At 44.0% G+C, this 11605-nt stretch overlaps 1 protein-coding gene and 1 pseudogene across 2 annotated transcripts in view; one reads left to right on the top strand and one right to left on the bottom strand.

Moving 5' to 3' along the window:
- The window catches only part of SLC28A3 (solute carrier family 28 member 3), a 98093-nt gene extending 92829 nt beyond the window's left edge, over positions 1–5264 (top strand). The window contains exons 21-22 of one of the 2 annotated variants that reach the window (XR_016441262.1): positions 3768–4056; positions 5012–5264. Coding sequence is in view for 1 of the 2 variants with exons in the window: in XM_090038646.1 (XP_089894772.1) it covers positions 3768–3876 (109 nt within the window). In the remaining variant the exon portion in view is untranslated. Of the gene's footprint in view, positions 1–3767; positions 4878–5011 lie in introns of those variants that run through there. The other variant, XM_090038646.1, reaches the window with a different exon arrangement.
- Positions 5265–6878: 1614 nt separating this feature from the next.
- On the bottom strand, positions 6879–7008 carry LOC149868476 (U2 spliceosomal RNA; annotated as a pseudogene).
- Positions 7009–11605: the final 4597 nt, after the last annotated feature.

The following is an 11605-nucleotide window of genomic DNA, read 5'->3' on the forward strand; positions in this document are numbered from 1 at the left end:
TTGACAGGCTTTGCATCTATTCCTAAGGCAAGGTTGTGTCCCATTTGATATCTCTTGAACAGGAGAAGCTTACTTCTGACGATGAGTTGGACAAGATTAGGGCGTTATTTGAAAGCCAGGAGCGAGGACTGGGGGTTGGGAATATTCCTGTTAAGTTCTGATCTTTATCAAGGAGGGGCTGTAATTGTTTGATAATTCTTCTTATCAGTTCAAATGTAGTGTGGTAGGTGACCGCCAAGGTTGTACGCTTACAGGAGGTTTCTTTATGTACCATAGCAGGTTACTGTGAGGTATATGAGTGCTCTTTCAAAGATATGGACTATTGCAAAAATTATGTTTTTTATAACACACCGTATTGGGGGGGGAAAGGTCAATAAGGACTGTAATATGTGGTGTTAGGATTGTGACATGCAACAGATTTCTCTGCATGAGTTAGGGTAGGTACATATTGAATTCACTTCTAGGGCTGTGCAAAATTTTGCTGCCAGTTTTGTTTTGACACTGTTTCGACTCGTTTCAAGGAAAATCAAAATGAAACAGAGAGCTTCAAAACAGCCTCAAAATTGCTCACCAAAAGCATCCAGGAATGTCTCAAAGCCAAAATGGGGGCGTACACCCAATGGAAGAAATGGGCCATCACCAAGGAGGATTATACCTCCATTGCTCGAGATTGTTAGGCAGGCTAAGGCAGAGATGGAACTGGGGCTAGCAACCCAGATCAAAGATAACAAGAAGTCCTTTTTTAAATCCATAGGGGGGTAAAAAGAAGGCACCAAGTAATGTGGGGCCTCTACAGGACATGCTTGGTAATCTGGTGGTAGCACCAGATGACAAAGCTAATCTCTTTAACAGATTCTTTGCTTCCCTTTTTCCGAGCTGGGACAGGGACATCCCCCCCACTGGGATTCCGGACGGACCCAGGAGAGGCACAGCTAGGACCTAGTCAGGGAACTTCTGGAGGGACTAGATGTGTTCATATCAGCAGACTCTGACAATCTCCACCCCAGAGTGCTTAGGGAATTGGCAGAGGTCATTGCGGGACCCCTGGCACAGCTTTACAAGCACTTGTGGTGCTCTGGCAAGGTGCCAGAGGACTGGAAAAGGGCCAATATGGTCCCTGTTTTCAAAAAAGGGGGAAAAGAGGACCCAGGAAACTATAGGCCCGTTAGTCTTACCTCGGTCCTGGGGAAGATCTTTGAGGAAATTATCCAAGAGGACATCTGCAAGGGACCAGTAGGGGAGATTATGCTTAGGGACAATCAGCATGGGATCATTAGAGGCAGGTCCTGTCAGACCAACCTGGTGGCCTTCTATGACCAAGTCACAAAAGCCTTAGATGCAGGTGTCATGGTGGATATAGTCTTTGTAGACTTTAGGAAGGCCTTGAACACTGTCTCTCACCCCATCTTCATTTTAAAAAATTAGGCGACTGTGGTGTTGATGCCTACACAGTCAGATGGGTCACAAATTGACTGGAGGGCCACACCCAGAGAGTGGTGGTGGACGGGTCATTTTCAGCCTGGAAGGATGTGGGCAGTGGGGTTCCGCAGGGCTTGGTCCTTGGGCCGGTGCTATTCAACATCTTCATCAGTGACTTGGAAAAGGGGGTGAAAAGCACCTTGTTCAAGTTTGCAGATGACACTAAAATGTGGGGAGAAGTGAGCACACTAGAAGAGAAGGACAGGCTACAACTAGATCTGGACAGGTTACAGAGGTGGGCAGATGAGAATAGGATGGGTTTCAATACAGGCAAGTGCAAGGTATTGTACCTGGGAAGGAAGAACCAGCAGTGTACCTACAGGCTGGGGAGCTCCCTTCTTGTCAGTACAGAAGCAGAAAAGGATCTGGGGGTCAGTATTGATTCCAAGATGAACACAGGCCGCCAATGTGGGGACATGGTCAGGAAGGCTAACCACACCTTGTCATGCATCCATAGATGCAAGTCCAGGGAGGTGATCCTCCCCCTCTGTGCAACATTGGTCAGGCCGCAGTTGGAGTACTGCATCCAGTTCTGGGCGCCGCACTTCAGGAGGGATGTGGACAGTATCAAGAGGGTCCAGAGGAGGGCCACTCGCATGATCAAGGGGCAGCAGGGCAGGCCCTATGAGGAGAGGCTACGGGACCTGAACCTGTTCAGCCTCCACAAAAGGCTGAGAGGGGATTTGATGGCTGCCTATAAATTTGCCAAGGGGGACCAGCAGGCAATGGGAGAGGCCCTGTTCCCCTGAGCACTACTGGGAGGAACAAGGAATAACGGCCATAAGTTGATGGAGAGTAGATTCAGGCTAGATATCAGGAGGCGCTACTTCACAGTCAGGGTGGCTAGGATCTGGAACCAACTTCCAAGGAAAGTGGTGCTCACCCCTACCTCGGGGGTCTTCAAAAGGAGGCTAGACAATTACCTAGCCGGAGTCATTTGACCCCAGCATCCTTTCCTACCCATGGCAGGGGGTCGGACTTGATGATCTGCTTAGGTCCCTTCCGACCCTACCAACTATGAAACTATGAAATGAGGCAAGTCAAAACACTTCAAAATGTTCTAAACGTTTTGAGTTTCAAAGCTCAAGCTGGGCTTGCCTGCAGAGAAACAGAAACTAAAGTAAGGAGAGGGAAGGGGAAGAGGGTGCAGAGCCCCAGAAGCCCCTGCACCTATCTTCTTGAAAGCTGGCAGGTTTTGTGGCCTCAGCAGGGGCCAGCATGCCTGGAGGTTTGACCCCCCTGTGGCTTAACACATACACGTGACATGAGTTTTCTGCTTTGAAGACTCTGCAGATTCCCTGAAACTCCTGCACCTATCTCCTTGAAACTTGGCAGGCTTCATGCCTTCAGAAGGCGCTACCATTCCAGCAAGATTCATCTAAATCAGGCCAGAAATGACCAAGTTATAGGCTGTTTCAAACTTCCCCGTTATAGCCTACAAGCAAAACTTTGAAACAGCGTCGAACCAGTAAAATTGTTTTGACAAAATGAAATGGAACGGAGGTTTTGAATTGAAAAGAAATTTGAAAAGAAGCACTGTTCTGTCAAAACGCAAGTCGAAACTGAATGGTGCTGTTTCACACAGCCCTAATGTCTTCCTCTCACATCTACAAAACATTATTTTAAAAGTCAAGTCTTATTTATTTTCTCTCTTTCTCTCCTATAAATCAAGTAACTTCCTTGAGTTTTTTTGTCCTTCATTATCTTCTCTGCAGAAGTATCTTGGGATACTTACAGATGCAAGCAACAAATGTAAGGTGACCATATTTTTAAAATCAAAAGCTAGCTGCTTTTATAGTGACATTTTTAGAGCAGGCAAAAGTACCCTTTTTGTTTGAAGAGTGTATTGGTGTCAATACTGTGAGCTTCTGAACACTTATGCTTGTATGGTACTCAGGGTGGAGGGGGTTTTTTCTAATAACTTAGTGTTCTGAATGTGTCTAAGAAAAGGACTAAACACGTCATTAATATTTACTTAGAGCAGAACTCCAGCTTTAATACCATCCTCATTCATTTGAGTTTTCTCTTCATGTCATTCATCACATTGAATACATTTAATTAACTGGTTCCTGGAAAACAGCAATAAAGTTGAACAAACATTTCTAAGATAAAAAAAACGATTTTTCAGTGATAAAATAAAAACACTGGGGCATTTCAGGAGTCCTGATAGAAGTTCCTATGGCTTAGGGACTTATTTTAAGTTCCATTAACAGGAGGATAATTTAAAGCATTTTAAATCTACATTGTGAAAACAGGCCTGACTTTTTATTTCCCCATCTTTTCCTCAGCACCATCACAAACTCAGGTGGAAACTACAGCCTGCACTTCTTGAAAGGATGTTGCCAAATACTAGACCCTCCCACCTTTAATTGCAGTTGGACTACTAAATTATTTTGAACTACGACTGGACATAAATAAGAAGCTGGAATAGGATCTTGTCTCTGTGCTGGACTGGTGGAAGGAAAATAGAAGGGGCAAAACTTTGTTTAAGAAATATGCAAAAGTTTGAACCTTGTTTTCCTCACATAACCATACAACTCCTTTGACTCGAGCGGCATAACTCCTAAATTACACTAGGTAAGTAATAATAAGGTCAAACCCTCTTTCTGTGGATGAAGTTTTTGGTTATTAAATCATCCTGGAAAATAATATTACAACTACTATAATGGGCCCAGCTGTTGTCTGATTCTCATCTGTCTTACATTAGTAGAAACAGAAGTGATGGAGTTGTTCAAATATAAAACTGGTATAAATAAGAGATTCCAATCCAAACCATTTGGGAGCTGTTTAGTCTTGCTTCATAATTTTTGCTAGTATTCAAAATGGCATCCATTCTCACCATATTTCTTCTCTTTATAATATTGAGACATTTTTACTGTACCAAGATAATGGTGTTGCCTGCCCTTTGAACTCTATGTAGCAGAACCCTTCTAGTTCTGACCAAATGATGGTAACTATATAAATGAAAATATCCAGTTGTGAATGAGTATAAATTTATTTGTCAGATGAGACTGCAGACACAAGTCCTTGCATTCCCACTACTTGTTCCTTTGCTAATAAAATCCTACTGTTCAGGTCACTAACAAGAATAAGTCCAAGGAAATGAATGGAGTTAAAAATGTTGTAAACCTGGTGGAAAAGGAGATCAGAACTATGCAAATTATGCAAATCTGCCAGGTTCTCTCTTTGGGGAGAGCTTCTTAGTTTTATTTTTCTCATTCAGCTGTATATACTTTATTAAATAATATTAAGATTAAATTGACTAAGGAAAATAAATATGCTGTGCCTTTGTAACAAAACTTTTGTATATTTATAACGATCTGATTCTTTTATTTGATAATGAAAAACATGTTGATTACCCTTTGGTCGCTATTTTCATAAAAAAGAAATGAAAAGTATTTGGCATGATTTAGGCTGTGTTACTTTCAGGTCCTTAGTTACACCACAATGTTTTGAACTTGAAAATATTTTCAGGTGTTATTTTTAAAGCATTACACATTAAATTGTGTTATTTCCTTTTTTTTAACTGCAGTATATATTCCTGCAGTTTAAGACTGTCAATGTCAAAAGATTGCAACGTATAATTTGGTGGCTGAAGACTGTCAATGTCAAAGACCTAACTACAAAGCTGACATGAAGAATTTAAACGTGAAAATATCAGGAAGTTCTCAGTTGAGGCTCCCATGCCAACCTTAACTCATGTGCACGTGGAATAAGCAAACCACGTGAGTGGTCTGCTAAAATAAGTAATTCTTTTACTTTCCACCTAACCAGGTGAGAAACTGCTTTGGCAATCCTCAATTAAATTCTTACCTATACTGTGTCTGTGGCAAAGAATTTAGGCCACTGCTGCTAAAACTGACTTTTATCGACTTTTGACAATTACTTCTTATTCCAGGCTCCTTAGAAAGGGTATCAATGTTTGGTAAAACTGAGGAGAGAGAGAGAGAGAGAGAGAGAGTACATAAAAGTAACAATGTTTATTAACATTTGTCCCCAAAATGGGACAGCAAATGTTAATGTTGCTCACTCTGGTATCATGAGATTTGCAGTAAAATCACAAGACAACTTCCTTAAAGTCCCTCTTGCTGGAATGAGATTTGCATGAGAATCTCAGCTTTCATCTTTTAAGAAAAGGTAAGTTTCTGCCCTTAACGGTTACAGATAAATTGCTAAAAATTTTAAACAAGGAAACCTTAGTGACACCAGAAGGAAGCTACACACTGTTTTTATCCCATGATTTCCAAGCCTGTCTCATGACTTTTGAGGGGTCTGGATTGAGATTTTTTTTTAAGATTTCACAGAGTTTAGGGCTGGAAGGGACCTTGAAGATCATCAAGTCCAGCCCTCTGCCCCAGGGGCAGGAAATCAAAGAATCCCGATCCCAGCAAGATAAGTATCCAAGCATTTCTTGAATAAGTCGAATAGGTGCCTGCACCACTTCTGGAGGGAGTCTATTCCAGGTCTTGGGGGTTTGGACAGTAAAGACATTTTTCCGTATCTTCAGCCTAAAATGGTCTTGGAGGAGTGTATGACCATTGGTCTTTGTTACCTCTCAGGGTGCTCTGGTGAACAGACATTCCCTCAGATACTGATGCACACCCCTTATGTACTTACAGGCAGCCACCAGGTCACCCCTGAGCCTGCGCTTTTCCAGCCTGAAGAGTCCCATGGCTCTCAGCCTCTCTTCATAAGGCCTATTCTCTTGCCCTCTGATCATGTGCATGGCTCTCCTATGGACTCTCTAAAGCTTCTCAACATCCTTCTTGAATTGTGGAGCCCAGAATTGGATGCAGTACTCCAGCTGCAGCCTCAGTGAGGCTGAGTACAGCGGGAGGATGACATCCTGAGATTTACTTGAGAAGTACCTATGGATGCAAGCCAGAGTTTTGTTTGCTTTACCAGCTGCAACATCACACTGGTGGCTCATGTTCGTCTTGTGGTCAGTCATGACCCCCAAGTCTCTTTCAGCTGTGACCCTCTAAGCATGCTGTGTGTTTTTTTCCCCCGAAGGTGGAGTACCTTGCATTTTTTGGTATTGAACATCATCAGGTTTATATTTGCCCACTTTCTAAGCTTACAAGTCAGCCTGGATCACTAGCCTATCCTCAGGTGTGGACGCTATGCCTCAATGTTTAGTGTCATTGGTGAATTTGGCCAGTGCACTTCTGACACCAATGTCCACATCATTGATAAAGATGTTAAAGAGAACCGGTCCAAGGACAGAGCCTGGGGGGACACCACTGGTCACGGAATGCCATAATGATTCACTTCCATTAACTACCGTGTTTCCCCGAAAATAAGACACTGTCTTATATTTATTTTTCCTCAAGAAGACACACTATGGCTTATTTTCGGGGGATGTTTTATTTTTAAAACAGCATTTTTTTTTTTTTCTGTTTTTTTGCACCGGTCCTGGAAGCACTGCAATACCAGGTCAATGCATGGAGTGGATGGAGCACGCTCCGGTTCCACCACCCAATACCAAAACTATGTATGATGTTAATCCAAAGCTGCAGCCACAGCTTTATTCTTCCCCCTGAGGACACACAATACCTAAAGCAGAACTTCTTGCTCCTCACTTCACTGAGGAGACTTTTACTTTCACTTTCTATTTCTCCCTCTCCGGTCACCTCCAAGATAGCAGCTGTCACGATGGGGCAAATGAGAAGGGCTGCCCGTCTTATTTACCGCTTCGCATCGGTACGCTTAGCCACGCCCATCACTATGTCTTATTTTCGGGGTATGGCTTATATTGCGCAAATACGTAGAAATCCTGCTACGGCTTATTTTATGGGTATGTCTTATTTTCAGGGAAACACGGTATTACTCTCTGGGTCCAACCTGGGAGCCAATTTCCTAGCCATCAAACTGGTGTAGCTGAGGCCACAGTTGGCTAATTTTTCCATGAAGAGATCATGAGATACCAAATCAAAGGCTTTTTTAAAGTCCAGATATATGATGTCAATCTCTTCTCCATTGTCCAGGTTATGTTATCTGGTCATAGAATGAGATGAGATTGGTCAGGCAAGGCCTACCCATAACAAACCCATGCTGGATATCCCTCAGGATGTTGCCATTAGCTAGCTTATCAAGAAGGGTCTCTTTGATAATTTTCTCCATAATCTTATGAGGGATTGAGGTCAAGCTGATTGACTTGTAATTCTCAGGATCTACTCTCTGCCATTTCTTGAAGATGGATACCACATTGGCCTTCTTCCAGTCTTCAGGTACTTCACCTGAGTGCCATGAGGTTTTGAATATTTTTGCCAATGGTTGGGCTATGACACCTGCCAGCTCCTTGAGTACTCGAGGGTGTAATCTGTGAGGACCAGGTGACTTGAAGATGTCCAGCCTCTCAAGGTGTTCCTTTACAAGATCTACGCCAATGCGGGGTATAAATACGCCCTCACCCTGGCCGTCCCGTGTCAAGCTAGGCAGGGAAGTCCCTTTGGGTTGATGAAAGACCGACATGAAGTACCTGTTAAGCAGCTTGGCTTTTTCCTGGGTATCGATTATGAATTGTCCCATTTGGTTCAGCAGGGGTCCAATGTTACCCTTGCTTTTTTTATGACTCCCTACATATTTGAAAAAGGACTTTTTATTATCCTTGATATGTGAAGCCAGATGGAGTTCAGTTGCAGCCTTGGCTTTCCTGGTCCACTCCCTGCAGGTACGGATCAGTGCTGCGTACTCCTCCTTGATGGTTATTTCAGCCTTCCATCCTTTATAAGTCTTTCTTTTGAGGTGTGGGAGGTCCTCAAGTTCCCTGCTGAGCCAAAGGAGCCCTTTTGCAACACTTCCTCTGAGATGGGATGGACATCTCTTGTGCTGTCAGGATCACTCCCTTGAGGAGCAACCACTCCTCTTGGTCTCCTCTTTCTGTCAAGTCATGGTCCCTTAGGGTCTTGACAATGAGCCTCCTGAGCTTATCAAAGTCAGCTTTCCTAAAGTTGAGGACTTCTGCATTTCTGACTGACTTGCTAGCTTTGCGATGGATAGTAAAGGTGATCAGCTCATGGTCACTATCACCCAGCTTTCCATCGATTCTTAGGTCATTGACTAGATCACCCCCTTTGGCCAGTACTAGGTCCAGTGACACTTTACCTCTTGTTGGCCCATAGACTTCTTGAGTTGGGTAGAGCTCATCCACGCATGTGAGGAAGCTTTGTGACTGATCAGATTTGGCTGAGTGCTGTTCCCATGGGATGTCCAGGTAGTTAGTCTCCCATGATAACCATGCACCGAGAGCATGCAGTCTCAGCCAGTTCCCTGGTGAATTCCTGGTCTAGCTCTTGTTTCTGGTTAGGAGGTCTGTAGTAGACTCCTACCATGGTGTTCCCTGTGCCATGTTCCCCATGTATTTTAACCCAGAGGGACTCCAGTCATCCTCCCTGGGTGCCAATGTCAATTTGCAGAGATGTGTAACTCTCCTTGACATAGAGAGCATAGTCTTTCTTGCTGAGCAGGAGGACCAGTTCCTCCTGTATGTTCCCCAAGCTCCTGGCAATGGTGTACAGACACGTAAGTGTCCCATTGGAAGCCCTAGGCTTCCTTGCACTGTCAGGCAAACACTGTTCCGGGGCTGGGGTAGGTGTGGATTCCCTTGGGGGCTGTAACCTGCTGGTTATGCAGTAGTTGCCTAGTAGGCTTGCACTGGCAGTTATCCACCTATCCCCTGGTAGCTTTACTTTAAAGCCCAGTCGAGTAGGTCAGCCAGTCTGGCTGAAAAGAGCCTCCTCCCCAGTAGAGTGAGGTGGAGGCCATCTCTTCCTAGTTAATATGCATGTATATTTCCCAGACAATACATGGATGTTAAACATTTAGCTAAGTAATACAAGCCTTGTTACTCCTGACAATTTTCTCTTAGGATACAAAGGCTTTTATTAAGCAAGCAGTTTAATTCTTTCCTAGAGCTGAAGGAATGGTTCATTGGTTGTTGATATGGTTCTAGCAAAAGGCACTGCAATGAGAAACATGAGCATGGGTTAGTATTACTAAGTGTGAGTAAGGTTTATAGGGAGTCCAGAAGTTCAGAATTTGACACCTTTACTCATGTACCTTACCAGGTAAGTAGTCCCAGGTGATAATGGAACTACGTGTAGAGCAAGGTACTACTCAATGGGTGCAAGTACACATGAATAAAAGCTTAGTACTCTGGAGTTTTGTTTCCAGGCACCTGTTTGAGCATGTACCCAGGAGCAAATAACTCCAAAGCAATTAGTTCCAGCGTTTATTCATGCACAGCACATAGAGCCCAGTCAGAGTAGCCTTGGCTGGCAGGGGACCCCGGGGTTCAGTCTGCCAGCCCGTGACTGCTTCAGCTGGGCTCCACGTGATGAAGAGGGGCTAGCCAGGGCACAAGGGAGTTTCAGCATAAGGCTAGCCAGCAAGCAGCCCCTGTACTGAAGCACCCTCATGCCCTAGCCAGCCAGGCACTGCTGCACACAAAAAAACTCCAGAGCAGCCTAATACTTGAATTTATAAGTACTAGCCTGGTCCATAGTTTATCAGTTTTGTGCACCCTAATATGGACACACATGTAGACACAGAGGTATTTACTGGGGAGTTAATTAGTCAACTGTGCGGTAAACATCTCATGTAGATGCACGCAATGTAGATAGAAGTGAGAGGTCTGAGATGTCGAACGAAATTTTCCTCTCATTTCAAGCAGTATACATTTGGAGTAACTTGATCAAAGTTGGAATTACTCCATATTTTCACCTACATAAGTAAAAGTAGAATTTAACTCCCTGGAACTGATTCAGATCAAGCTTATTGTAAATACATGTCATTCTGGGAAGCCAGTGGCATTACTCATATTATTATTAAAGGAGAGCAGAGCTGGGTCCTGTGTATAAATATATAGTACCATTGTATTTCCTCGTGTAAGCTCTGAATCGTCAAGCTAAAGAAATGCATCAGACTGGGGAAGCAGCATGAAGCCTTACCGCAGAATTACATGGACTCTGTGTTGACTGTAGGCAAAAAGGAATCACAGCATTTTCTTGTGCAGCATAGTGCTATAGCAACCAGCGTACAAACATGAGAGGCATTGATCAGTATGCGTGGGTTGCCATGGTGAAAACAGACCCAGGGGCCTTTTTCTCTGTGTTGATTGGTGAGTTGGGTGTCAGGTGGCAAGAGATGTCAGGGAGCTATAATCACCTATCATGAAGTGGTTAGACTGGAGATGTACATTCAGCCATTAAAAGTCTGAGTTGAAACTCATGGCTTGGTTTGCTGAGATGCAATCAGCGCAGAAAGACTTTGTTGGATCTTCCTTATCCAAAAAGAGTTTTCCTAAATAGCTGTAAAAAAAAAAAAAAAAAAAAAAAAAATCATACTATGGCATGAAGGTAGGAAACTTGAGTCCCTGGGCAAGGGGAATGACCTTGAGGTTAAAGTGATGGATTAGGCAGCCATGGGAAGACAGTATCACTGCTGGCATGTGTTCATGCACATATATTCATTCAGATTTGACTTTGCAGCTAGAAGTGAGTTAGTAGCTATATAGGACTTGCCTTGGTTCTGTCATGGGGATATATCTACAGCTTCCTGAACACATCAAACTGGGCATATGGTAGTGAAAATGCTGAAGGGACTGCTGTCAAGCCCTTGGACACTAAGGGCACTTTTACATGTGCTCTGGGGGCAGGCAGAGGATGGCACTTTAATTAGAGTGGCTCCAAGAGCCACTCTAAAGTGCCACAGCTTCTTGTGTATCAGCATCCCCATGGTGCAAATGGCAATGGGAATGCTTGAACTAAAGCTCATTTGACAAGTTTTAGTTCAAGCACCCGTGCTACCATTTTGAAGCCATTTTGAAGCTGATACACGAGACACGGAGACTGGCTGGAGTGCAGTAACTACTGTGCTTCAGCAGACTCGATTAATCTAGTCTGGTCTCAGGGGTGAGTGGTGCCTCCTGAGTCTGGGGGAGTACAGTTTGTTGGCGGACCTGGAGGCAGGCCAAAAGCCCCATATCTACTCCTATACTTCTGTGCCATGGCTTAGTGCCTCCCCCACAAAAACACCACCAGCCCATATGGCAAAAAAACTGCCCCATCCGGAGTGGTGCCAAGTCGGGGGCCAGTCTCAGGGGGAGCACATGGCCTCCCCCCTG

This window comes from Crocodylus siamensis, chromosome 3 (genome assembly GCF_052110815.1).
Source record: "Crocodylus siamensis isolate JL-2025a chromosome 3, ASM5211081v1, whole genome shotgun sequence".
Classification (NCBI taxonomy): domain Eukaryota; kingdom Metazoa; phylum Chordata; order Crocodylia; family Crocodylidae; genus Crocodylus; species Crocodylus siamensis.